The sequence below is a fragment of the Pyrus communis genome, chromosome 6, assembly GCF_963583255.1.
Source record: "Pyrus communis chromosome 6, drPyrComm1.1, whole genome shotgun sequence".
Taxonomy (NCBI): Eukaryota; Viridiplantae; Streptophyta; class Magnoliopsida; order Rosales; family Rosaceae; genus Pyrus; species Pyrus communis.
The window spans coordinates 15,568,737-15,596,297 of NC_084808.1; the positions used below are offsets into that span (position 1 = coordinate 15,568,737).

A 27,561-nucleotide genomic window follows, 5' to 3' on the forward strand; every position below is an offset into this window, starting at 1 on the left:
TTATCGAGTGATTCTAATCTTCGGATGCACATATATCGAGACAAAACGTTCCAGATTCATCGGTGAGACTGCATGCTAAACACAGCCTCGTGGAGTTTGCAGATACCACAGTATGCTGAGAAGGTATTTTTGAAGATGTCAGCAAGGGTTTCACAGTATTGATGAAGCAGGCTAGCAACTCCAAAGACCACCTCACGACTATTGTACATGGAAACATTTGCACATCCATGCATCATTGTTGTTATATAGCGCCATAACGTTCCTATAGTGCATGCTGTTGTTTCATCTTTCACAGTTCCTAAGTGATAAAAGAAAGAACAACTCATCTTCTTTTTTTTTATTTTATTACCTCCACATTCGAGTCTCCACAGAAGTGTTTGATGCTAGGCTGAGTAAATTTCTTCGAAGAAGGTGCAAATTTGATGGTTGAAGAAAGAGAGCTTCGACCCTTGCAACAACTTTGCTAGACAGTTGATTCCGAGCATCTTTCAGAACGTCCCTAGGGTTGTCATGTTTTGATAGCCTATGTCACTCTTAGTCTTTAGATAACTCTGGATCGTCGAAGTCAAGGTACCTAGGCTCTATGTGGGAGACCCTTGCAGTGTCCAAAGGATCGAGATTACGTTGGGATCCCACTTGTGATTGTATGATGACAATCTGGTCTTTGTGCTATTCATCGCACATGTTTGTATCAATGGTGCACTATAACGGGTGAAAGAGCTCAAGTCCACTACTTGTAAGAAAGTAAACAACCAATCAGACATTGGGTACCGATGGGGTACCAATCAAAGGCTATGTGATAGTTAAGTTAGTAAGCAGTGGGCAAGAGAATAAGCAAGGAGTATAGATTGCGTTACCAGAGTTATGCCATAGGTGAGTTATTTAACTAGTTGGAAAATCAATATTAATCCGAGAGAATCCAAGAGGATATCTAGAAGTAGATATTGTTTCCTCTTAAAAGTGTGATTACTTGGGGCGCATGCAAATCCCTAAATTGTATGAATGTCCTAGAATATAGGAAACCCGGCTGATTCCCAGTCAGATTAGGTTTCCATGTCTTATGAAACAAGAATGGTCGATCTTAGTGAAGTTGGCGGACTTCGCCTATCTTTCCAGAATATAGTAGGATGTGGTGGCATCGTTGGTATGTTTGGGCAGCCCAATTCGATTAAAGCTATTGAGCCATGACCAGACTTCTAAATTATTCATATTCTGATCTATCTTACTCCGGCCTTGGAAAATTCATCGACACAATTAATGTCCTACTAATAAGAAATTTTCCAAATGCTTGATATTCAAGCGGGTATTTCACATATCATAAAATAAGTGAAGAAACACAAAATTAAATATCATTTCCTCCACTTCTATTATGACATTTGAGTACCACTTGAATGCCTTTACTTGAAAAACGCTACTGACGAATAAAAAAAATTTGACAATCCTACAAAAGGTAATTTCCTCTTTTCTCCCTTGGTAGTGATTTTCCACATGTCGTCGAATTTAAATTGTGAAATAGAAAAGAAAAGAAATATAACATAAGAGCTCACGCTAAGAAAGTTTTGCGGCACCATTTATCTACTAGTAGCGACTGCTAGCTCAGCAATGCCGTTTCCAACTCTCTCTCCTCCTCACTCGTCTTCTCTCATCGGATTATTATCCAATCCCAATCGCCATTACCATCTCAGTCCCACTCCCACCGTAAACCATGAAGATAATGGTATCATTGAAGCGCGTCGTCGACTACGCAGTCAAAATCCGAGTCAAACCGGACAAGGCAAGCCAATCCAATCCCATCCCATTTCTTGTTTCGTTTCAAATTCATGTAATTCTAATCCAACAGTTTCAATTCTTCCGTTTCACAGAGCGGCGTGGAAACCCAGAACGTGAAGATGTCGATGAACCCCTTCTGCGAGATTGCTTTGGAAGAGGCCCTCCGGATTAAAGAGTCCGGGATGGCATCGGAGGTGGTGGCTGTCTCCATGGGACTAAAACAGTGCGTGGATACGCTCAGGACAGGGTTGGCTATGGGCGCCGATAGGGGAATCCATGTGGAGACTGATGGCCCTCTCTACCCTTTATCCGTTGCTAAGCTTCTGAGAGCTCTCGTGAAGGTTGAGAAGCCTGGACTTCTTATCCTGGGCAAACAGGTTATAAGTTAATTTCTTTTAGTTTTTATGGGGTTTTGAGGAAGACGGTCGCGCTCGTCTGCATTCAAGTTCGAATCTCTCTGTGTCGTAGATTGGATTAAATTAATTAGAATATTGCTCCAGTAATTAAAATGGATTTGAATTTTGTGGCTTTGCATGGTTGGTATTGGTTTGTGGAAGTGGAAATTTGATCTTTTGTGCGTATTTGAATGTTTGTGTAGGCTATCGACGATGATTGCAATCAAACAGGGCAAATGGTTGCAGGGCTTCTGAACTGGCCTCAAGGGACCTTTGCTTCAAAGGTCAGTTTTTCTCTCTTCATTCATTCAGCTAGAGAAGAAATACAGTTGCTTGCAATTTTTATACTTCGGTTTCACGCTTCCTTGGTTTTCTTTTGTTTGATGCGATTAAGCAATTAGGGAATATATCATCAAGCTGTTCGTGCAGTATTTTTTGAAGGTTTCAAATGTAGGTGAATATGAGACAATATTTGAACTCCATGTGTTGCTTTTGGGGATTTTAATTGGTAAATAGAAAATTCAAACTGTTTAGACACTGGAGTTAATAGATAATATAGTTTGTTGATGCTGCTGATTATCGGTTTCTAATGCGTCTTTTGTTTTTAGGGTGATCAAAGGGTTTGGTTTACTATTGTTTTAAATTGTAGTGGGATATGAGCACTACCCCATTTTCTTCAGAAATTGATATCCAGGAAGTTGAGGTTAGGGAGGTGTTCCTCTCTCTATGCTTTCCAAATACATCTGTTGATGCAGTGCATAACAATTAATATGGTCCCTATATTAAACATGTTGTTGGCGACTTTTCATCTTTCAAAGCCATGTTTTAATTAGATGCCTAGTAACTATAATCTTTAGTATTAAGTTATTTATCCTATCAATGTAAGGTAGCCTCCTATTTAAAGGGTTCCATATGTAAGATTAAAAAGTCAATTAGTGAATTATAATCAATCTAAGAAAAGAGTGAGTTTTCTCCTTCCTTAAATCAAGTGTTAGGCTTGGTCGTGTTGAGTGAATCCATAATTAGCGACGTGAGTGATTCCATTGCCCCTGGTCGAGTGATTCCCAGGTTCTATCCCCATAGCAACATCGAGCGAGTTCCGTTGCCCTGGTTGAGTGATTCCCAGGTTATATCTCCCTTTCCCTTGGTTCGTCCTGCATCAGTTCTACAGATATCCCTATCCACCTGGATTCTTTATGACTTCTGAGGTCATAGAGAATAACTAGTGGAAAATTGGACGCTGTTTTGTAAAAGTTTGTTTGCATTGGTCAAAGTATATTTTGAAACGCAGCATGCCACAAAGCCAGATAGCACGATGGAAGGTTCTAAAAGTGAACTAAGGTTGTAAAGACTACTAATTATGGTGGTGATACTATAGTTAGAGGCATACATACTGATTTTGTCACATGTTATTGATATTGCATTCTGTTCTAGCCTGATTTTCATACATTATGAATTTATTCCTATGACGAAATGTTTCCAGTAGGTTGTGCTGGATAAGGAGAAGCAGGTAGTGACAGTAGACAGAGAGGTAGATGGTGGTCTCGAGACTCTGTGTCTAGATTTGCCAGCAGTGATCACGTAAGTATCAGATCTTGTCATGTATTCCTGTGTGGACACTTTGGACTTTTAGATGCTTCTCTTTTCACTTTCAAATGCATTGTGCTATCTTTTAGAGAATTGGAAACTTTGCAAATATAAATTGTTCACTTTGATAGGATCAATTAGGAAATTGAAATAGCTTTCAAACTTCAATAGTTCAAACTTAATTACTTGATAACAAAAACTTCAAACTATTTTCTGAATTTGAGAAGTAGTTCAATTTGAAGTAAGCATTAGTTATTTCTGTTATAAATAGAAGTTATCCTAAAAAATTATAGTAATCATCCTTACCATTTATAGTCGGTGAAGCAGTTGCTTCCACGGCGCTATAAATCCCAAAAACACTAGTGGACATTCATCTCTTTCGTTATGTAATATTCTTATCTTTCTTAGTCATCCTTTAGAAGTTAACAAGCATCCTTTGCTTTGTGTGTGGTTCCTTGCAGAAATTGAAACTGGGATGTTTTCTAAGTATGAAATTCACGCATAATACAGTCCCTGTTCTTGCCCCCTCCGCTTACACAAATCATCACAATAATATTCAGACCAGTTAGTTTATGAAAAAAGTATAATCTTTAGACCATTTTGATTAAAAAGCTCTAATGGCCCATGGGTAAGATTATACATTGGATATATGGAATTTCTTTCCGTTCGCATTTTCACAAGATTTAATGTTATTAGGAAGATATATAAGACAGATTTCATAATTGTTGTACTCTCTGTCTATCCAAACCCGACAAGAAAATAAAAATTACAAAACTCTTTCTTTTGTTGCTACTGTGCCATGTCTCCCTTTCTCTTCAACCTTTCCCCAGTCCTTTCTCTTCAACCTTTCTCCAGTCTGCCCCTTTACAAGTTCATTTCTTCATCTCCCTGGTTGTAGCTTGGTGGAAGAATTATCTCCATTTCCCTTGTTTGTACACACTAGATGGATGGAGATATATTGTCAAAATGAAAAAGATGAACGGCTCAGAAGTAGATTAGCTCGCCCCATTATTTGGTTCAAAGATAACATTTCCACTCACGTAGACTTCAGTTTTTTTCCCACCTAAATCGCGGGCCTAAACCCAAAGTACTATACTACAATTAACCTCGGTCTAGTAATTGCAGCCATACCATAATATAGATTACCAACACACTTGTAAGACCCAACTAAGTTAAGAAATCTGCTGCCAAAATTTCTTTTCCAATGAACAACTTCCTTTGATCAAACATCTGTACTCAGTGCCAAGACCAATCAACCCATAATAGCTGAATCATCTCAACCAACAGATTGGAGATTCTTTGATCCCAAGCCGGCTTAAGAGCATGGTATCAAGATCAACGTCCAGCTGAATATCTCACCTGAAGCAGTGTTAGCATTAAAACCCAACAGCCAACCACCATTACAGTCCTACAACCATCAGGCCCTTGCCTAGGACCATACGCATTCAGCGTCAAGCAACCCTGAGGTAAGGGGCTTCCCAAGCCAATAAAGTTTAAGGCATACTGAGGTCTACAAATAAGGACCTGGTTAGCCTTGAATCAGTCCAAGGGTATAGTTGCCTCTTCTTTAGGAGTTCGACAACTAGAACCAAACTCATAAAAACAATTCCACCTCCGTTGGCTAGGCCATTAAAAAGAGAGAAGTGTATAAAGGAAGGCTGTGGTGATAAAGCCGAGCCTTCAATTAAGATAGCTAGGGTAATCCTAGAAGTTATGATCTTCTCTAATTATTAGTTTCAATGTGTTGTTAACTTTTTTGTCTATATATTAGTGTCAAATTAGTTTTAAAACAATTTTATTTTACTCTTAATGTAGACAGCATGCATTAATTAATAATATGATTAGAAAAGATAAATGCCACTTTATTTTATTTTGTTCACTTATTAAATGATATGGATAAATGGTCTTACCGCGTAAAATTATACTAAAAGGGCAGACAAATTCAATAGTGGTGGATCATATCTTTATATTGAGCTTGACAGATATGAAGTGTCAGGATGACAAAATATTGATGATATTTTAAGTACATTTGTTACTTTATGATGTAACTATATTATTTTGAAGGTTTCAACTATTAGAATATTTGAGATATCAATTAGAGTAATGGACTGAAATGCAGCGAAAACATCAGCACATACATCATGAATGATGGGAAGGAGTAGGGAGCTTGTCTAAACCTGATTTTCTGGTGAAAAATCGTAACTGATACCCGTTTCTGTGGCCCTCTTGCAGTACCGATCTGAGGCTAAACCAACCGAGGTATGCAACACTCCCGAACATAATGAAAGCGAAATCAAAGGTCATAAAGAAGTACACTCCACAGGATCTGAATGTGGAACTCAAATCCGATATAGAGCAGGTTCAAGTCACTGAACCTCCCAAGAGAAAAGCAGGGGTTATCGTTTCTTCCGTAGACGAGCTGATTGACAAGCTTAAGAACGAAGCCCATGTCATTTAACTTTTCTTTCAGTACTTTGCTTCAAAGCCTTGTGCTGATCAAGCCATTTCTTCTGACTAATGATAACTGCATTTTATGGAAATTTAAAGCTTAATCCAAAGCTTAATAAGTTCTTAGTCATCATACGACTACGACCTACTAAATCTTTGATATTGTATATTTTTACGTTACACTAGGTTGTTCTTGGAGATGGGGTATTCTTAATCCATTGTGACCTTTCTAGTTATGTCTTGAAAATACTTAGGCCGCACAAAAAATGAGGAGAATTCCTCCTCGAAACTCTTCTTGGTTGATTCCTAGAGTTTCATGTTGATGATTAAAACCGTTATGTTATAAATTACTTTGTAAATGTCGTATATGCAAAAAATGATTTACAATATTAACGGTTTTGATCCTAAGGACGGAATTCTACAATTCGCCATGAAGCGTTTTGAGGAGGAATTTATTCTCATTCTTGAGTAGCCAATCAGTGTTCAATGTTTGAGATAGCAGAGGTGTGAAGAGTTGTATCCTAGTCAAGTCTCGGATAGAAACGCCAATAGTAGTAATAGCTGGTCATTCGAGTCGTTGTGTAAAATAAAGTGAATAATGAGTTTGGTGTGTCCTTCAAAACAATCACGAAGAACATGACGAAAGGCGAGAGCTGCAGCCAATAAACGTAGTTGGACCAATTTTACTGTCTATAGTCAAGTTATCAACATTGAGGTTGTATTGGTTGAGAGATTTTCAACGTCCACGGAATACAAGCCGGTCCACCATGCATAATAATACAAGTGGAGTGAAACTGAAAAATATGTTTTCTATCCATTTATATTAGGAGACGCAATGTATCGACTTGTGTTCTTGGTACATTGAAAAAATTTCGGTAGATTTTGTTCCCTTTTCTTATGTGATGGTTTATTATTTTTTATCTTGGAAATTTTTTTCCTTGGTTGGTTGGTTAGCGACGGGGACAATTTTAGTTTCATACCGATATTTCTTTAGTTTCATCAAAATTGTGACGTACGCATCACATACCATAGAGAGACCATTAAACTTAATGAATACCTTATTGTTTAGATGTTTCTGATGTAACATTTCATATGTTATTTTATATTATTCTTGTGGCTAATGATCGTCTGAGACATAATTATACAAACGCAATTATCTCTTTGTAAAAAGATGTCATATCTTACGACTTCACTCGAATTATTAATACTCTTGCAATTCGTTTTTTTATTTATTTATTATTTATTTTACTAATCACTCACATTCCGCTTACGTATCTTTTTTTGTGTGAATATTTTTCTTTTGTTTTTTAAATCTCTAATGGTAGAAGGTTAAATTGGATATTATAAATTTTTTTTTCTTTGTGTTAATCTTTTTTTATAAGAGTAATGTGAGGGAGAATAAATTTTTAAATAAATTTGTAAACCAAATAATATGGTTGTTGATAATTGGATTATTAAGTGTTAATTAACACATTTACTTCTTATCAGTGAGTTAGTGACACATCATTTGGTTTGTAAATTTGATTTAAAATTTTGATCTTCCTAATATTATTCTTTTCATAATACTCTTGGAGTGAAAGTGTGAGTGATTACGTTCATTATTTTTCAAAATGCATTTCCATAAAAAAAAACAATATATCTAACATAACTAAAATTTAGAAAAAGTAAAACAATAAAAAAAAATCAACTGTCAGACGCATAATTGTATGACAAGAGGCTAATTATTCATAAAACAAAATAAACAAACTTTCTATATCATAACAAAATTTAAATTTAAATTGTTGTTGTTGATTTTTTTTTTTTTATTTCCAAAAATAACCAAATTTAAATTTACATCATGAGTCCAGAGAATCATATTAATAGCATAGTCCTCAGTCTCTCTTGTAATCTCTAATGGGGGAATGGATAGAGTTTCTTGATTACATCGACGAAACCCAACCCACCGATTTCCTTTGGCCCAATGACACTCCTTTCGGCGATTTCGAATTCTCCGCCGTCGATGTTCCGGCTGCCGCCGCTTCCTCAGCCTCACTGTCAAAGGAAAAAGAGTGCCCCCGCAAGAGGTATTTCCTCCTATTCCATTTTCGATGAAATCTGAAATCTTCAGAAATGTAATGCTTTCTGAGTCACGGAAGCCCCAAACTTTTTGTCACGAAATTGACTGTTTGATTGGTGGTGTTAAGGGGACGGACGGATTCATGCTCTGGAGGATCAGGGGCAAAAGCTTGCCGTGAGAAATTGAGGAGGGAGAAATTGAATGACAGGCATGAATCTAATCTCATTTTCTATTTTTTTTTTTTTTTTTTTTTTACAGATTTTAAGAATTGGGTTGTTTGTAATGATGAAAAGAATGGTGGGTTTTTGTTTTCTTTGTGATTAAGAAGTGTTGGTGTTTGATTATTTTGTTGCAGGTTTGTGGATTTGAGCGGTGTTTTGGAACCCGGGAGGCCGCCGAAGACGGACAAAGCTGCTATACTTGATGATGCCATAAGGGTTTTGAACCAGCTTAGAGCTGAAGCTCAGGAGCTCACAGAAACAAATCAAAAGTTACTTGAAGAAGTTAAAAGTTTAAAGGTTCGGTATACATCATTTACTTGAAGTTTGTTTTCTTAATGTTTTATGATAAAGTTTCATTAAGAGTGTTATGAGATTTGGCTTTAGCTTATCTTAAATTCAGCTGAATTGCGTGGTGGAGAAGACCAATAACTATGCTGTCGATGATCTGAAACGACCAATGACATGGCTTTAGATTATCATAAACGTCTTTAAATTCTTTTGAACCCTTTCTCTGATATAGTAAATCAAAGCTTATGTGGTTGTTGCTTTCGATGATCTGAAATGAACAGAAAACTCTTTTGGAGGATCTCCAAGCTGTGATGGTGCGTCTATGATTGATTGTGAAGTTTTATTTGTTTCCATGTGGTTTCTCGTAAACTCAAAATTTCAAGCATCCTTCTTGCTTCGTTTTCTTACAATCCATCAATTTTAAAAATGACTTGATTTATTGTAGCATCTGTAAGATGATTCATTCTACCAAAAAATAATCCATTATTATGATAATTTGCCGTTATAACTATAGGAAAATGATATTCGCACACCCTTTTTCTTGTTCTATACGCCCCTGCTTTATTTCTGCCCCATTTGTACCCTGGATATAATCTATTGTGTTACTGCTTGCTGATTTTAAATCAATTTCTTCCCACTTCGAAACATGTAAGTTTCAAGTGTGTAAAATCCCCATGTACTTAACTTGTAGCCTTCTGTCCATCCCTTACAACAATATGTCAGATTCTTTCTTTGAGTTGGAACTTCTACCGCCATTGTATTGTGACGATGAACTGGTTTTTAATCTGGTGCATTTAATCAGAGGCAAGGATTTAAGAAAATTATTTGAGATTTCACTTCTAGAAATTTTTTGAGTACGCACTTAGTTTACTGTTCTTGCATGTTACAGGCGGAGAAGAATGAACTTCGTGAAGAAAAACTTGTCCTGAAAGCAGATAAAGAACGGCTGGAACAGCAGTTGAAAGGTATGTCAATTTCACCTTCTGGGTTTGTTCCAACCCACCCAGCAGTACCAGCTGCATATCATCCTGGGGCAAACAAGATGGCTGTCTATCCTAGCTATAGTCTGGTCCCTATGTGGCACTATATACCTCCATTGGCCCGTGATACATCTCGTGATCACGAACTTAGGCCCCCTGCTGCTTAGGTTTTAAATACAGTACTCGGACAATTTAGGTGCCTTCATTTACATTTACTGACCTTTTTATCCATTGTTGACAATATGTCAGCGCTGTTTCAATTGCCTGATTTTAATTTGGCTGGTGGCACTTGTGTGGCTGAATTGTTAAATGTAGCTTGAAGGCTCTCATTTTCGGAATAAAACGACTGGTAAATGTCCAGTATTTACCATATTCTGTTCTTACGTTTTTTTACCCCAACCTTCTTCAATAGCATATCTGATAGTACTGGTGGTTCTTGGCAACGTATTATGCTGAATTTCTTTCTTTCTGTCTTGCCGTTTTTCTGTTCTGTTTGTTCTGTCACAAATTTCTTTCTATCTGCATTGTGCATATATTGAAGTTCATTGAGTTTTGAGCACTATTTTTATCAGTAAGATTCCGACAAATAAATGCATCTAGCAAAACTATTCTTGGTGGAATTTCTCTTGCTCCCGTCTGCTCAGTCGACCGTTCCTGTCACCTACATCTTCTTCTTCTAAGGTTTACCCGGTTTTGAGTTTCGATTTGTGATTCTTGTCTTGATGGATTTCAGTCTAATCTTTATGGTTCACCATGCAGCACATCCTTCTTATATGATGTGATTTTTTGAATCTCATTATCCTTACGCTCTTCCGGCTTGATGTAAACTTCATCCCCTTCTTTTCCCCACAACAGCAAGTATAGCCCGAGAATGACAATAACTGCCCCTACTATGCTGCGCAAAAAAGTGCGCTTCACTAATATGGTTCAAAAATGTGATCCCTCTAGTGATGTGCATGCATAGCCACTACATTCTTTATTTTATAAAACTGTCGTCGATCAGATGACCTCCTCCAACAAAGTGAAGACTGTATGTCACTAGAACAGATAGCCATTGACATGTAGAATGCCTTAAATGAACCCTAGATATGCGCCCGTAAATGCATTTTGTAGGGAGTAATGCAAAGTACGCTACAGTAGCAACCAGTATCGTTGAAACCGAATCAAACATGGCCACAAAAACTGACCCTTTCTTTTCAGTGCGCTATAGTTGAACGAAGATTATAAGACCAGAGCACACTGATCCCAGCCATACGTCTTCCCGCATTCTTATAATTTGCTACGTAAGACGACATCTTACATTCCCTAATTCGATATTACAAAATTCAAGATATAAATTACAAACGAAATGGTTATTAACAGGGCCGTAATTTCATGGGCGTTGTCAGAAGATCCAAGATACTTACAGAATATAAAATTGACCAGAGGTTAACGTTGAATCCGATTGTCCAAGCAGCTCGTCCATGCTCTATACATACTGCAGAGACAGCCGATTGTGCTGCCCCACTATAAGGCTCATCCATGAAGTCAGTGACAGTTCTGCGGGATATCTCTTCAATGTAATTGCCTACATTTTTCATTTTTATTTATAATTATTTGCACAAGTGAATTATTGGAAATTCTATATGTAGTCTCAAATATATGCAGGAAAACTGCAATGTGGGTAGTAAACCGTGTAATTGAAAAGTGCAGTTAACCGATGAAAGTGGTTAGACAGTTGATATACTCTCCACCACATATTCACCGGTTAACTGCACTTCCTAAATTTCAGTTAACCTCGTTGGAGAACTTCTCGACATATGCATGTTTTGTAATGGTTGTGTATGATCAAGTAGTTGCATTATAGTTTTAGTGAGGAGTGAAACCTGCATAATGTACCATATAGACCATGTTATGCAGCTTGCAACAGTTAGAATTGAACCCTTCAACCAGTTTTCATGCTTGGAGGATTTTTCATGAATATGGATTAATGGACGCCGTAAATTTTTCACAACACCAGCTAAAGAGACGACGGTGCCCAAAACTTTTGCTAACCCACTAGGACTTCAAAGATAAACAACCTCCGATCTGAATTAAGAAGTACTTTGTTAGAGAACTGCTATTAGCATTTCAAAAAGTCATTCCACGTTTATCCAAATGCAAATTGTGCCGCCTATATTTTTGTAAATGTGAATTTGTGCTTTGGATTTATGGTTTAATATGTGTACTAACCTCAGTACAACTGCAATTACAAAAGTTAGGAAAGCTATAGTGTTGATCATGGACGCAAGGAACGTCGGTGAGGTGTATCTTAAGCTCGCAAAGTACATGTTTAAAGTCAAACCTATCCTACAACAATTGAAAACAACGCATAAAATTAGCCGTTTATATATTCCTTACGATGGGAAGATATGGGTTCTAAAATCTAAAACGTCCTTGCCCAAGAAGAGACAGAACCAAAAATTCCAAGAAAAGAGCAAATTTGAGCTTTGATCTCTCTTTCCTGCAGGAGGAGAATCAAAGATTATAAGTCATACATATGACGTGACTGAAAATATGTAGAAATGTTGAAGTTGTTGTGATTGGTGTAGAAAAATGTTCTTCTATTACCAGATAGTCTTACGTTGTAAAGAAAATTTAGAAATGTTGAACTTATCGCGATGATATGAAACAAAACAAGCATATATATGGAAAAAGAAAGTTACCCTATAATTAAGTACAAATGTAGCTTTATGTATATACCTTTCAAGAACATAGGCAAAAGGGAACATCACTAGGGCTGATGCGATGTGTCGATAAGTAATGTAGACATGAGGGTTCAGCCCATGATTGAAGGAAGCTTCTGCGAGAAAATATAAAAATGTAAAGGCCACCTGAGGTAAAACCATGCATGAGGATGTGTAGCTTGAACTTGATGTAAATTTTTCCGCGGTTACGAACTTCCTCCCATGACATAACCACCTCCGGCCGGTTGTTCCCTCTTCTTCCTTCTCTTTTAGGTATTTCAATACTTGAGAAGCTGGAGGAGCACATCATGCATGTACTCATATAGTTCAGTCTTGATTCTTGTTTGTGTTGACAGTATCAGGTTCTTGATTAAGTTCTTATAATAATTTGATTTACTATCATTATCTTTTTGTATTGTTTTTTGGGAAAAGAAGCAGAATTTGTCTGATAATTGACCACCCTTTATTCTTTGATGCAAAAATCATATTCCAAAGCTCTACTTTTTGTTGTTGTATATAGAAATTCTACTTGCTTAGGCATCATGTATGCCATTACATCCTTTTGGAATATGAACTTTGCACCGTAGAATACAGAATAGCAATGAAGACTTTATTTTATTTTATTTATCTCTATATATAAAGTGAGAAGGCCAAATAGTTTTATCTCAAAACACCGTAAACAATAAAATATTAAAAAACATAAAGGCTAAAACAATCAAGAGTCAATTGTCACAAGCGTGGGTAAGATGCTAGTTTCTTATTAGAAGAAAAGTTCTGATAACATTGGGAATTACAACTGGTTATGTAATCAAATTAAAGAGTGCTTCTTCAATCCAAATTAAATCGTCAAAATTTAGATTTTAGAGCATGAAGGGCTAAAAGATGTGCAGCCTCATCCCACGGAAACAATCACGAATTTATCTCTACCTACAACCAAGGTTAAGGCAGACTTCATTCTCTTGCTCTCATGTTTAGCACTCAACTAGCTTTTCTTTGTCACCTTCATCTTCTTCTTTTAGTTTTTATTATGTTCGAATTTTGATTCGTGATTTCCATCTCGATGGATTCCAGGGAAGGATCCAATCTTATCCTTATGGTTCACCATGCTGCACATTTTTGTTAGCTGAAGTGATCTGCACGCCATTATCCTTATGCTCTTCATACTTCGTCTGATAAGATGACTCTTCCGCCTTGACATAAACTTCATCACCTTCTTTTCCCCATAACAGCAAGTATAGACCAAGGATGACAATGAATGCCCCTACTATGCTGAACAAACCACACACGAAATTTTAGATTAATCCAAGATTGGTAACACAACATGACGGTGTTACGGTCACATAATGTGGCTCAATAATGTGCATCATACAAAGTTATCAGCAAAATCATATTAGATTGGATGATGTAATACGAAAAAGAAATTACCTGCCAGCATAAAGTCTTTCACCGAGGACAAAGTAAGCTAAAACAGCCACCAAAATTGTTGAAACAGGATTAAACATGGTCACAAAAACTGGCCCTTTCTCTTCTGTGCACCATAGTTGAATGAAGATTATTAGACCTGAGCACACCACTCCCTGCGATACGCCACCACATTAGAAGAGTGCTACCAATAACTATTTAGTTTTTAAGTTTTTATTTATCATTTTATGTAGCATTTCGAGCAAATTTCTTCCACCTCCCGCCAATCTTGTATCCATCTAAAACAGTGAAAACTAAAATCCAAAATGGTTACAAAATGGGTCGTAGTTTCACTGTCATTTTCAGAAAATCCCGATACTTACAGCATATAATGTCGACCAGAGGTCAATGTTGAATCCGATTGTCCAAGCAGCTCGTCTATGTTCTATACACACGGTGAAGACAGCGGATTGTGCTGCCCCTATAAAGCTCATCCATGTAGTCAATGATAGTTGTGCAGGATATCTTCTCAATGTGATTGCCTACAATAATCTTATTCTTCTCAGAAAATTATTTGTATAAATTACATGCCAACATCACCAATGTAAATTATCAGAAATTCTATATTTAGTCTCACTTATATGCAAGAATTCTGTAATGTGGGTTAACCACAAATAAAAGTTGCAGTTAACCAGTGAATGTTGTGTCGAGGTGGTTGAGAGGGTTGAGATAGCGATCAATATGTGCACCCGGTTACATATTCATCAGTTAACTACATTTTTTTTGGAGTGACAATAACATCTCACTTTCAGTTAACTTCATTACTTCGTTAGACAATAATTCAACATATATACATTTGTAAGTGTACTTTTGAGTAAGGGGTGAAACCTGCATGATGTACCATGCCGACCATGTTATGCAACTTGCAACGGTTAGAATTGAACCCTTTAGCCAGTTCTCATGGATGGAGGATTTTCCTTCAACATGGATTAGTGCAGGCCATAAATTTTTGATAATAGGCCCCTTGTACAATGTCATGGTCATCACACCCGCTAAGGACATTAGGGTGCCCAAAACTTTTGCTAACCCTCGAGGATTTCGAAGGTCAAGAGCCTCCAACCTGAATAAAAACGTAATTTATTAAGGATAAAATGTGAATTAATGTCTGGATTTACGGATAAGTAGGTGTACTAACCTCAGTACAATTGCAATTACAAAGGTTAGGGACGCTATGGTGTTGATTATTGATGCAAGGAAGGTCGGAGAGGTGTATCTTAAGCTTGCAAAGTACATGTTTAATGTCAAGCCCACACTGCAAACATTGGAAAGAAAGAATAATAAAAAAAAGAAAGAGAGCTTAGTTGGCGCTTTGATTTGTCCCTTCATCAGAAGCATGTATGGGTTCTAATTCTACATGTCCTTACCCCAATAGAGAGAGTAAAAAAAGTTCCAAGAAAAGTGCAAAAGTGAGCCTTGGTCTCTCTGTTCTGCAGGTGAGGAATCAAAGATCAATAGTTAACCGCAGGACATGATTGACAATATGTAGAAATATTTGAGTCACACATGAACATGTTTCAAGAATCAGGAAGTGTCTCTTACTAGACCGTCTGACATATTATGTTGTTAGGCTATTAGACTAAACAAATGCAGCTTTATACACAATATTGATACCTTTCAAGAAAATAAGCAAAAGGGAGCATCACTACGCCGGACACAATATTTCGATAAGTTATGTAGACGTGAGGGTTCATCCCATGATTGAAGGACGCTTCTGTGATAAAATACAGAAATGTATACCCCATCTGGGCTAAAATCATGAGGAGGTGTGGCTTGAACTTCCTGTAAAGTCCCTTAAGGTTACTAGTACGTAACTTGTGTGCCATAACCTAATCCGGTTGTCCGGCCGCCTTTCTTCCTTCTTTTGTTTCAGTTCTAGACAAGCTGGAGGAGCACATCATGCATGTATACGTTCATATAGGGCATGATGGAATAGTTAAGTTCTTGATTCTTATTTCATGTTGACAGTATTAGGTTCTTCATTAATCTTCTGTCTTAATTCATAGAATAAATAAGTGGAATAGCAGAAGATATTCGATCCCAATAAGTATATCCAATATTCTTTGATGATTATAATGTAACTTTCAATTCGAGAAGATTTTTATTTATAGAATTTATCATCAATCTGTGTGTAGTCTGTTCTGCCAAATTAGCAATTTGTCTGCCGATTGATTTCATGGCATCCCCTTTGAAAATGACTCTTGCATCATTCATCTTAGCGAACCATTAGAGAACTGCATTAGCAATGAAGATTTTATCATGGATGTGATTGCAAATGATCATCATGTATTTCTTTATCAGTTAAATTGGTTACCTATCCTATATATTATACATATTTTCTAGGGATGCTGCCGACCTTCTTAGCTGGACCATTTCGGCTCTCATTTTTGTTCTAACATGTTGCATGACGATCCAATTCGCCTAATTTCTAATCCACCCCTTTAATATCAACTTTACAAAAAATCAACAAAATCATTAGTCGTTCAACCTTCGATTAATCTTGTCAGATATTTGTATAATAACACAATGACATGGTTTGTTTTGGATATATGACTAAACGATTTTGGGTTTCGTTGGTATCAGGCAAAATTAATCTTAAAAAGGGTCACCTAGCTATAAGATAGATGGTTTGGATTATTACGCAATAGTCTTCATTATGAGAAACGAGAAGAGTCCTAAAGATAGAACGAGAATGTTAAACTAAGAAGTTGCTAGTCTATATATTCCCAATGTCACTTGTCAAGGAAATAGGTGACTTCACAATTATTTGATCTTCTATTTTCAATCGTAACCATTAATCTTCCGTACCACTGCTACTTCCACGAGCCCTAATTCAACTATTGCGACTGGGCAAGACTCTTGTACACGAGTATAAAGATACATCCTGCTTAAATTCATTTGATATCTATGACTTCATATGACCAGGTTGGTAGGGTATTGGTAGGGTATAACATGAGAGGTGAGTTTTTCTTGTTCTTGGTTCGAGAAAGCTTAGAAGATGGGCACATGGAACGGGTAATTGATTTAGTAGAAATGGATGCATGTCATTGTTTTATTAGATCAAACGCTACAATGACTGTAAACTCATTTCATATAAGTCATTTAAACAAACTATTCGTAAAGTAAACCCCACCAGTCCACCACCACCTCATCTTGAAAGAATAGTTTTCTCTTCCGCTGAGCTCAGGTGCTCAACCCAAGCCCCACCAGGTCACCACCACATCTGGATCTGGTATCAAACACAACTTCACTTTCACTATTCCACAGGACAGGACCACACAATGAAAGAGGCGACATTTCCTACATTCATCTTTCAGATTTACATACATAATACTTCTTCCAATGTGGGAATCATTTTGTTGAGTAGCTTCTGCCGGCCATGATTAATTATAGCCTCTGAATCTAATTTTGGAAAGACAAAAGGGTTGAAGTAGTGGCTGATAGCACACTTTCACCTGCCACTGCCAGTGGACCCTATCCAACAACTAACCCAACAATCTCTGCTTCCACTTACTTTTTTTTGTAATAATTTTGCTTCTTGATGCAATGTCAAATGATACTTCTCTTGCTGCCACTTATCCCACAACATCTGTCAAAACTTCATTATGCTCCGATATATAATATACAAAAACCGAATGCTCTGCCAAAAATCTAACAATCAAGTAGTGAAAAGTCACACCATATGGCATATGCTCCAGTACCAGAGAACACGAAGGATTTTGCCAAAACCACCAAATACACCTACAAAAGACATAGAAGAGGAATGCTTGGCGAGTCGTCCATGCATGTATATGACTCCTAGGTTCCTAGCCATTGATTCAGTTGGATCTACACTTGTATCAATGGTTGAGAGTCATTCGCACCAAGGACGACTATCCCTAGCATAATTCATGTTACCACTATCGATGACACAAATGAAGTGTTTCTTTGCTCAAACACAAGCAAAATTAAAGCAGGCTTCTCTAAAAAATATAATACCATAAATGGACATAATTTCCAGTGAGCTAAGAGTTCATGTGGATTTTGTTTTGGCATAAAATAATTAGCATACATCCAGTGGGATTCGGACAGAGGAGGAGCATCAAGTAGACACATGAGCATGAGGAGTGAGGCGAGGACCACTCAAAGTAGAATAGTAGATGGCATTGCGTTATGCTTACTATGCAACTTGCTGTTTTGAAAGAAAAGAAAAGAACCCATCCAATAATGTTCCCTGAAGCATGTACAAAAGCTGCACCAGACTAGCATCTGCTTTTTTTTTTCTTGTATTAAAAGCAAATCAATATGTACCAGCAAGATGCCTCACCAATAATACAGAAAAAGTTAAATTTTTTTGTATATAATTTATGAATGCAAAATGAATCCTAGCCTCTCTCTCTTTCTCTCTCTCTCTCTCTCCTTACTGATAAATGTGACACATGTGCATAAACCTTTTTTGTGATTTTTACATGTTAAATCAATATGTGTCAGTTTGTAATTGCAGTTAAATATAAGGAGCGAAGCGATATTCACCATCCAATTCGGATCATCAACAATTTTTACAACTTCAATAGAAAAAGTAGTAATTCCCTTTGCTTATAATTCAACTCTATACAAGTACATGTAACAATTCTACAGTTCCAGTTGTTACAACTCATTTCCAACTGATCTATCTCCACAGAATAAAAGTAATTTTCGAGTATTCTACCGCAATGCGCTATCAAGTTTGTTTCCTTTTCTATCGACACTGAAATTTCTTGTTTTGGTTGCAAAGGAAAAATGAAATATGTATGACAAAGAAGGACTACTATGAGATCAAACAAGTCCTATGGCCTATACAAACACAAGAGATCTAACATGCTGCCAATAGCCAGAGCATAATCAGAGAAGAAATTGCAACTGTTACCCAGCTCAGGTATGCCAAACCAACTGCCATTTGGTATTTGTGGCATTCCCTTCCGTAATTGCAGTCATTCAGATCACTAAAGTACAACACGGTTACGCCCGCTGAGGCCGAAGCTGCTGCAAGAGACAATGTTGCTGTAACCTATAGAAACATTAAATGAGTAAGCCGTTAAATGGCAAGCGCTATAAAGTACGAACACAGATTTCATGTAAGAGTAAAACGAAGTCAGAGATTTATAGAGACTGACCCAGTCTCCAACAACAAAGAGGCTAACCAATACAGGGTTGTGGAGGACCTTCTTTTTCACCAAGGAATATGCATCAAGCAATGCAAGTACCAAACTCCAGATCAGTTGCAGACCCATTGAAGCAATCAGGTAGCTGCAAAATCAGCATTCTCTTAAACCAATATCCGACATCTTTCGGTACAAGAAATGGCTTGTGATGCGTCATAAGTGGATGAAATTGGCATTGCAGTAAAGTAGTAGTGAATCAATTATATGGCATAGAAACTCAACAGTGCTTAAATCTATCAACCAAAAGAAGCTGAAATCTGAAACCTATATAGTTGAGTTATGCAAAATCGAGGTGATAGCAACCAATTCAACAAGGCCAATGAAGATCACTGCCCATCACATTTGCTAGTTCCAAATTCTAATATTGCTAATTGAATTATCAAGTCATATTTTACCAAATCTAGTCAAAATTTCAGCAGAGTTTCAACTTCCTGCAGAGGAACTTCCCAATTCCTTCTGCTTACATTTAAATGTTTACGTATCCCGAAAGTGTGTCAATCCTGTTCAGTTAAACACTACAGTATAGCCAGAAATCTGTTCTTCTGCAATCAAATCTAATAAGAAATCAGTGAGTCAGGAAAGCAAAATACCAGAAAGCAGTGAAATTGAAGAAGCTGGCAGTCGTGGCCATGGAAGCAATGGACCCGGCAGCAAAGACGCATTGGGAAATCCTGAGAAGAAGGCCAGTCAAAGTCCCAGGAGTCCCAGGAAAATCCCTCATTTGATTATTCCTCTCAAAACCCAGAAAAAGTATCAGATTCTTACTGGGTCAGAGAAAAAACTCCATCTTACCTTTACATAAAAAACTCATCACCCAAAAAACAATAAGAAGAAAGCTCACCGACCCACTATTCCTTTCCTTTCAGGATGCCAAATCTCTGCTACCCAGAAAATAATTGGAGGTAAATTCCAACTGGGTACGTTTGATTGTTGTGGAAACTGAAGAACTTGGACTGCAATTTACAACAGAGAAAAGGGAAAGAGAGAGATGAAGTGAATGAATCAAGAAGACGAGCTGAACAAAAATGCGATTCCCAACTTCTACCCCAACCAACATGCTTACGGTCAAATAGCGTGGGCAAATCTGGCCTGCTCAACATGAAAATTGATTGTTTCCCCCGGACGCGCCAAGTGGCGCGTAAATTCAATCACGTATGATGTCACCAGACCATGCCACCTGGCCTACTAAATCTAAATTTAAATTCATTTAATAATAAACAGTGCATTAGTGACGCTCATCAAGTGAGAAAATGTATTTTTCAAATCTAGAGAGACTTACATTACACATACACTCAAGGTTCCAAAACACGTTAGGTACTAATCGGGCGGCAGGCTGGGGCTTAGTGCCTAGACGGTTAGGCGGGGTCTAGACGGGTGCTTAGGCGGACTAAGCAGATTTAAGTAAATCCATTATAATTTGTGTAAATAAGTGTCTGTTTATATTTAAAATATATATAATTTCATCATAAACTAAAAAATAGATTGACATATGTATTATGTAGTATTGGAAGATAATAAAAACATGGGGAACAAGCATATAGTGTGTGCTTATTTAAGTATTCAACAAGTCTCTTACAATTTATTGAAAAAATTAAATGCAAATTGAAAGTTATCTATTTTCTGTCTAAATGAGTCGCAACCTAGGCGGTCTAGGTGGGCGACTCAGCTAGTTTGGATGCCCTTTCTTAATTTTCAAATGCCTAAGTATTAATCGAAACGGTGATTAACAGCCTAGAGCCTAGATGGAGATTTTTAGATTACTAATGGTACGTACCAAGAAAGAAAAATTGTATGTCGTCATATGTTTAGCTTTGCCAAAAACTATGAGTTTTACTTCCATTAGTGATGGTCTATAAAACCGAAATAACACTGAAAATTAAATGATAATACTTTAATATGATGTAAATTGTTCTCAAAACTATGAGAATTCAGTAAGGGTGAGCATCAATTCCCTTGAACCAGACCAAGAAAAAAGTCAAACGGTCCAAAATCCAACTGGATGATCATTGTTTGGTACCTAATAGCTAAATAAGAATGTTCTTCTTTTTTTTTATTTTTATTTTTTTTTAAATTTTAAATTAAATTAAATTAAATGAAATTTTTATTTTTATTAATACAACGTGCTAGATGAAGATGTTGAAGTCGAGGTTTGATGGAGTTTTGTAGTTATTAATCTTTGGATGGTAGCTAGATTAGTTATTCAACTTTAGATTTTGATGACATTTCAAACTTTAAATTTCTCCACAATTGGTTACCAAAGCTGAAAAATTGCACACGAAAAAGATTGAGCTAACAAAGTTAAGAAATTATATAGATTGTTACGCTATTGGTGTCATTCCTAACTCGTAATACAGTTTCAATTCAAAGATCAATAACTACAAAAGCTCCATCAAACTTCAAGTTCAAAAGTTCAGCATTCTAAACCCTATTTATTTCAATTTTAGTTTTTATTTTTTCTAGCTTTGAGTTATAGATAAAGAAGCACTAAGGAAAAACTAAAAACCTTTTAAATTTTTTTTACCTGAGATTTTATTTATTTTTTTTTCCTTTTTATTTATTTCCCAATTCCCCACTATTCTTCATCTCTACTTTCTTTATAATAAAAATAAAAAATAAAAACAAAATAGTTATCAAATTTTCTCTAACCTTGATGATTATTATGACTAGTCAGTTAACAGCTGACCACTCTACCACTGAGCTACTGAGGAACAACAGGAGATTAGATCTCATAGAGTTCAATTCCCATTCTCAACCCATGACCAATATGAGCTCGAAGTTTCCTTTGTAACTCCCGGAACTTCTTCGTAGTGACTCCGCTCCATGCCTCATTTCATAGGGAACCTCAAAACGGCTCTATTTCATTATATTCCATCCATATCTCAATTCCATTCATTTAATATCCCTTTGGTGTCATTGAGATAAGAGATGTCGTTTCTAGTCTATTTCTATATATGTATGGAAAGTTAAAAAATCATCATATAATAATCCAGAAATTGTAATAGAAAAGAAAAAAAATGGAGGTTTGTGATGATTTTAAAATATTTTATGCTCGGTAATCTAGTATCCTTCGGCCGTTGTGGTCGGACTCTTTTATGGATTTCTGACCACATTCTCCACATGGCCCTCTTATCTCTTCCTTCTTTGAGCTCGGGTTATGGAAGAAGGACAAGAAGGAACCGAGAAGAAAGTATCAGCAACAACCGGTTTTATTACGGGACAGCTCATGATGTTCATATCCATCTATTATGTGCCTCTGCATCTAGCATTGGGTAGACCTCATACAATAACTGTCCTAGCTTTACCGTATCTTTTGTTTCATTTCTTCTGGAACAATCACAAACACTTTTTTGATTATGGATCTACTACCAGAAATTCAATGTGTAATCTTAGCATTCAAAGGTTATTCCCAAATAATCTCATTTTTCAATTATTCAACCATTTCATTTTACCAAGTTTAATGTTAGTCAGATTAGTCAACATTTATATATTTCGATGCAACAACAAGATGTTATTTGTAACAAGTAGTTTTGGTGGTTGGTTAATTGGTTACATTTTATTCATGAAATGGGTTGGGTTGGTATTAGGCTGGATATAGCAAAATATTTCTATTAGATCTAATAAGTACCTTGTGTCAAAATTGAGAAATTATAATATACATAAATAACAAGGAATCGCTGTGTTTTTACGTGGAAATCCACAATGTTGTGATCGTTACCTTTATTCAGCTATAACAATACAATATCCGAAGTTTCACCCTTCGGATATTGTAATCAAGTCTCTAGAGTAGGCTTCTCATCGTCGTGGCATTGAGAAAAGAAGTTGCCATAGTATTCACTGAATTTCACTCATCAAGAAATCTCTATACAGGGGAGGGTTTTCTTTTGAGATAAGCTCTTTGATCGGACCGTTGGACTTGTCCGGTGCAGCAGAACTAATCTGTCCTTTGTAGAAGCATCCTATAGAAATTCTCGTACCAATGCAGTTCGCAAGCACTCTATGTTGAACACTCTGAAAGTTGCCATTTGATATAGCCTGGAATAATTTTGAGGAAGTTTTAGAAAAGTTGGTGACTACATACAACATAACAAAATTAAAAAATAAAAAATATGATTCTTGTAGTGTTTCACTGACATTAACAGTTATCGGAGACTACAGTAGTTAAGTATATAGCTTTGTTAAAAATGGTTATCGGATTACCTATGTTCAATGATGATGACATATCGTTTGGTCAAAATGGTTTTCCTCAGATTTGATGAAAGAATAACAAAAAATGGCGAAGCAAATATGTAGGCAGCTTATAGGTGGTCAATGGAAAGCTTGGTTTGATTAGATCTTTAAAACTCGGTAGTTATTCAGATCTCATATGCTCTCACAATTCTAGCTCAATGGAGACAAAGCTTCAACTATTCCAAGGGTAATTAACGAGTAGGATAAATCAGTTTCGGAAAATTTGTAGGATAAAAGATGGAATGTATTCCACTATAATTGGATGAAATTTGGCATTGCAGTTGAATTTCTTTGAATCAATTTTATAAAATAACAAAAATCAATAGTGCTTCAATGCATCCACCGACAGATGCTGAAATTTGAAGCCTACATAATCATTAATCAGGTTACTCAAAATCGAGCTGATAAAAGAGCAACGATTATCTAACCGTCGAATATAATTCATGTGAATAAAATAGAAGACCAATATCGAACCATTGAGATGATAATTATATTAAATACATGTATGTATCGTCTAGTCATATTTAAGGAAATCTAGTCAAAAGTCCAGCGGAGTTTGAACAATTGATACTCCTAATGCTAATGAAAACTAAACGGTTATCCAACACACTTTTAATGATAAAGTTTAGTTTTTAGTTTTTCATTTTTGAGTTCCAGATAGAGGATACATATATGGGAAAAATATGATGGGAATATAAGGGAGAGGGAAGGATGATGAGAGAGGTGTTAAAGAAATGTGAAAAGACTAAAACCTACTGCTTTTAGGGAGATAGAGGACAACCAATTTTAAGTTGTCATTTTAACTATTTTATTTTCTTTCTTGTTTTCTCTTCACCTCCCTCACTAAAACCTACTGTTTTTATCTCTGATTTCTGCCATATGATTTTTCTATATCTCAAGCTAAAAACTAAAAATAAAATGATTATCAAATAGATGTATAAGTATTATAACTCTTATAAATCTTGCTAATATATAACAAGGAAAGCCGGTGATTGTACGTGGAACTCCACGATGTGTGATTAAACAACTTTATTACGCAAGCTGTTATGTAAATATTCAAAGTTTCACCTTGTGAAAGTTGTTGGCTTCAAAGCCTGAAATGGTCAAGACCAGACTTCTCATCAAGCCCTTGAGAATAGAACTTTGCATAGTATTCACTTATCGAGAAATCTCTATAAACGGGAGGGTTTTCTTCTGATATAAGCTCTTTGATCGGACCGTAGTACTTGGCCGGTGCATCAGTATTACTCTGTCCTTTGAAGAAGCATGCTATGGAAACTCTTGGAACAATGCGGTTCGCAAGCACTCTATGTTGAGCACTCTGAAACTTGTTATTTGATATAGCCTGGAAAATTTTTCAGGAAGCCATAGAAAAGTTGGTGACTACACACACACACACACACGCAACATTATGATAACAGAAAAAAATAATGTGTTTGGTTACATACCTGGAGAAAATCCCCTATATTTACTACTATGCCACCTGAAATTGGGTTTACATTTACCCATTGATTGTCATGAAGGACTTGAAGGCCACCAATTTGGTCTTGAAGAAGAATAGTGAGGAAAGAAGGATCAGAGTGCTTGCTGGCTCCCAAAGTTAGTTCTGGTTTTGGGCATGGTGGATAGTAGTGGCACACAAACTTGTAATCTTTAGCGCATTCTAATTCCCTTAGGTGGTCAGGTTCGAGTCCAAGAGCCTCGGATAATATTCCAAAAAGTTGGTCTCCCAAATTTATGACATGCTTTGTGTACTCAATTGTTGCATCTCTGCATATAGGAGTGAACAAATATTTAAAAAGATATCTGAACTGAAAAAAGTATTTTTCCAAAACCATCTAAAGTTGAATTGGTAGATGAGTACGTCTTGGATTGGACGCCTGAAGATTTTCCCAGTAATAAATTTTGACTCATAATTTACCATGTGGAAATATTTTTCCAAAACCATCTAAAGTTGATCCCGCTATACATTTTTATTGGTCTATTTATTTGCATTTTTTTTTTTGTGATGTTTTAGTATGTAATGAGTAAGTGAAAATTGATTTGAGAATTGAATCCGCGTTGAGTTTTCTAAGGAACCTATTCAACCCACTTCTAGGTTAAACCAATATCATTCTAAAACTTCCAGAGTATGTTTTGGGAACATATTATACAGAGCTATATTCTTCATTTATTGAAGCCAATTTTTTATGATTAGAATGTAACCCTGCTACAATTCTTGTGGGTTAGCAGACTGTGTTAGAATTTGACGAAATTAATTAATATTTCATAATACCAAACAGTCTGAGAAAACAATATTACAGCATGTTGAGTCTGACAAAATAATATCACCGTATGTGAACTAATTCAAAATGAAGTCTTACAAGTGCATATATAACTCAAAATTTAAGCAAAAACCAGCAGTAAAAATGGCCATGTAATCAATTAACCAGTTACATTAGACAACCAATAACTAAAAGTAGATACAACCAAATCAACCACACAAACAATAGCATCACAAATGAAGGGGAAATAATAATACTTATTTTTTCTTCTGTTATACGTCCATGTATATCATGTGTGACGTTTTATTTATGGAAACTTTAACGAAAAACTCTTGGTACTGTTCACTTTAACGAAAAACCATATTTTTACACTAAAAAGTCAATTCCGGTACTATTCACTTTACCCTTTATTTTATTGTTAAGACTCAAAGTTTTCAAGCATTTTTCATTAGTTTTTCTTTTATTGGGTTTTAAATAATTCGGCGACTAAAATGGGTTGTGTGTATTTACACCGGAATTTTTTGGTCCTTAGGTCTTGATGATTGAATCTTTAACCAAGGCAACAAATCTCGGTGTCCATATCTGTACATATATAGTAGAAGTAGAAAATCCCTTTGACAAGTGATGAATACGTACCTACAGACTGAAGGAAGCTGTTTGGGATTATGATCAACAGCAGACCTGGTAAAAGACAAAGTATCCCTCCAATTAGCTGCTTTTGATTGGTACAGATCATAGTTGCTAATGAATTGGACGGTTCTCCCTAGATCACGGGAATAGAACTCTTTCTTCGCATCAAGATCCTGCTCATGAAACTCAACTATTCCTTGGATCATATTTTCCAGCACAATCAGTGGGACTCCATGATTGACCACTTGGAAGAATCCCCATGTTTCGGACGCAGTCCTAACATCATCTACAATCTGCTTGTGGATCTCATCACTACCATTGATGCCACTGAGATCAATGACAGGAATTAGCAGGTTGGGTTGGTGACACGTGGTAAAATGGGTGAGATCGTTGGGTGGCTCTATGAATATCTTGGGTACATGAACTGTGCCAGCATCTACTAGGCCTTTGACACCAGCCATCGTATCATCGAAAGCTTTTAGCTCTTTGGCTCGGTCGTATTTGTTAGATTCATGCGAGTCTGCATGCCCAACAAGTTTGAGATCCATGAACTTTTCCATATCAAAACTTGATCAAGTGTCTGTGACTGAATATTGTCCTACTTTGGCTCATGCTTTGTAATGTGGGAAAAAACTTCATTTATTCAGAAAGTAATTCTAATGTGTGGACTCTGGTGGAGGTAGCTTGACTTTATAAATGTGGTTTTCAACTGACCACACAACCCACCGACATCCGCTCTCTCTTTATGACCGGGCCAAGAGTAACACTTTTTTAGATATAGGTTAAATTATTAGTTATTAGATGCGAGGGACATCGATAAGAATCAAACTTTCACTAGAATGATGGTGACATCTTTGCTTCATGTGTGCAGCTCCGTTGGAATGCTGCTGAGTTTATGACTAGATTTCTGAGATATTTGTATTTCAATTTGCTTTATTTTTCCCTTGGAAAATCATGGTTCGACACTAACTATGTCTGTATCTTTATTTTTTGAGATTGTTATGTCGCCGTGTCTCGTGTCACTGCATCCGCCACCACATCCGTGCAAGTGCAACATAGGTTCCTAGCTAGGATGCATGGATACGAACACGGATACAGAGATACGATACGATACGACACAGAGACACGTCAAATTTCTAAAAACGAAGGCATGATACATCAAGGATACGTCAATTAAAAATATATATAAATAAATAAATATATCTAAAATATTATAAAATAAGCATTCAAATTTATTACCCAAACTTAAATTTATTTCAATAAACGCTAAATGGAAAGATAAGCGAAAATAAGCATACAAAATATAATAATAATAATATATACAAAAAGCAAAAGGGGCTTTAAGTTTTTCC

At 36.4% G+C, this 27,561-nt stretch overlaps 4 protein-coding genes and 2 pseudogenes across 6 annotated transcripts; 2 read left to right on the forward strand and 4 right to left on the reverse strand.

Moving 5' to 3' along the window:
- The first annotated feature begins 1,574 nt into the window (after positions 1 to 1,574).
- LOC137738134 (electron transfer flavoprotein subunit beta, mitochondrial) lies at positions 1,575 to 6,433 on the forward strand. Its single transcript, XM_068477761.1, has 5 exons — positions 1,575 to 1,774; positions 1,863 to 2,147; positions 2,369 to 2,449; positions 3,652 to 3,746; positions 5,985 to 6,433. The coding sequence occupies exons 1-5, from the start codon at positions 1,706 to 1,708 to the stop codon at positions 6,208 to 6,210; spliced, it is 756 nt and encodes a 251-aa protein (XP_068333862.1). The 5' UTR covers positions 1,575 to 1,705; the 3' UTR covers positions 6,211 to 6,433.
- Positions 6,434 to 8,053: 1,620 nt separating this feature from the next.
- LOC137737604 (transcription factor bHLH104-like) lies at positions 8,054 to 10,112 on the forward strand. Its single transcript, XM_068477140.1, has 4 exons — positions 8,054 to 8,263; positions 8,384 to 8,464; positions 8,612 to 8,774; positions 9,655 to 10,112. Exons 1-4 carry the CDS (start codon positions 8,094 to 8,096, stop codon positions 9,910 to 9,912), a joined length of 672 nt encoding a protein of 223 aa, XP_068333241.1. The 5' UTR covers positions 8,054 to 8,093; the 3' UTR covers positions 9,913 to 10,112.
- Positions 10,113 to 10,486: 374 nt separating this feature from the next.
- LOC137736597 (WAT1-related protein At1g43650-like) lies at positions 10,487 to 12,760 on the reverse strand (annotated as a pseudogene).
- Positions 12,761 to 13,541: 781 nt separating this feature from the next.
- On the reverse strand, positions 13,542 to 15,809 carry LOC137736596 (WAT1-related protein At4g08300-like; annotated as a pseudogene).
- A 2,649-nt stretch (positions 15,810 to 18,458) lies between these two features.
- On the reverse strand, positions 18,459 to 20,134 carry LOC137738122 (CASP-like protein 5B3). 2 transcript variants are annotated; one of them, XM_068477749.1, is made up of 4 exons: positions 19,881 to 20,134; positions 19,679 to 19,759; positions 19,041 to 19,173; positions 18,459 to 18,934 (listed from the first exon to the last, which is right to left on the reverse strand). In XM_068477749.1, exons 2-4 carry the CDS (start codon positions 19,717 to 19,719, stop codon positions 18,740 to 18,742), a joined length of 369 nt encoding a protein of 122 aa, XP_068333850.1. In that variant the 5' UTR covers positions 19,720 to 19,759; positions 19,881 to 20,134; the 3' UTR covers positions 18,459 to 18,739. The 2 variants fall into 2 exon arrangements, with proteins under 2 accessions (XP_068333850.1, XP_068333849.1); XM_068477748.1 differs by having other exon boundaries at positions 19,679 to 20,134.
- A 2,708-nt stretch (positions 20,135 to 22,842) lies between these two features.
- Positions 22,843 to 26,918, reverse strand: LOC137736925 (1-aminocyclopropane-1-carboxylate oxidase homolog 1-like). Of its 2 annotated transcripts, XM_068476246.1 has the most exons (4): positions 26,216 to 26,918; positions 24,764 to 25,085; positions 24,384 to 24,660; positions 22,843 to 23,120 (listed from the first exon to the last, which is right to left on the reverse strand). In XM_068476246.1, the coding sequence occupies exons 1-3, from the start codon at positions 26,767 to 26,769 to the stop codon at positions 24,403 to 24,405; spliced, it is 1,134 nt and encodes a 377-aa protein (XP_068332347.1). In that variant the 5' UTR covers positions 26,770 to 26,918; the 3' UTR covers positions 22,843 to 23,120; positions 24,384 to 24,402. The 2 variants fall into 2 exon arrangements, with proteins under 2 accessions (XP_068332347.1, XP_068332346.1); XM_068476245.1 differs by lacking the exon at positions 22,843 to 23,120 and having other exon boundaries at positions 24,308 to 24,660; positions 26,216 to 26,917.
- Positions 26,919 to 27,561: the final 643 nt, after the last annotated feature.

Coding starts and splice junctions, on each gene's coding strand:
- LOC137738134 (XM_068477761.1), top strand. CDS start 1,706: ATGAAGATAATGGTATCATTGAAGCGCGTCGTCGACTACGCAGTCAAA. Junction 2,450..3,651: donor AAGGGACCTTTGCTTCAAAG/GTCAGTTTTTCT, acceptor TGTTTCCAGTAG/GTTGTGCTGGATAAGGAGAA. Junction 3,747..5,984: donor GATTTGCCAGCAGTGATCAC/GTAAGTATCAGA, acceptor GCCCTCTTGCAG/TACCGATCTGAGGCTAAACC.
- LOC137737604 (XM_068477140.1), top strand. CDS start 8,094: ATGGGGGAATGGATAGAGTTTCTTGATTACATCGACGAAACCCAACCC. Junction 8,465..8,611: donor AGGGAGAAATTGAATGACAG/GCATGAATCTAA, acceptor ATTTTGTTGCAG/GTTTGTGGATTTGAGCGGTG. Junction 8,775..9,654: donor AAGAAGTTAAAAGTTTAAAG/GTTCGGTATACA, acceptor TGCATGTTACAG/GCGGAGAAGAATGAACTTCG.
- LOC137738122 (XM_068477748.1), bottom strand. CDS start 19,809: ATGAGGGATTTTCCTGGGACTCCTGGGACTTTGACTGGCCTTCTTCTC. Junction 19,174..19,678: donor TTCAATTTCACTGCTTTCTG/GTATTTTGCTTT, acceptor CTGATTTTGCAG/CTACCTGATTGCTTCAATGG. Junction 18,935..19,040: donor TCTTTGTTGTTGGAGACTGG/GTCAGTCTCTAT, acceptor ATGTTTCTATAG/GTTACAGCAACATTGTCTCT.
- LOC137736925 (XM_068476246.1), bottom strand. CDS start 26,769: ATGGAAAAGTTCATGGATCTCAAACTTGTTGGGCATGCAGACTCGCAT. Junction 25,086..26,215: donor CAGCTTCCTTCAGTCTGTAG/GTACGTATTCAT, acceptor TCCTATATGCAG/AGATGCAACAATTGAGTACA. Junction 24,661..24,763: donor ATATAGGGGATTTTCTCCAG/GTATGTAACCAA, acceptor AAAATTTTCCAG/GCTATATCAAATAACAAGTT.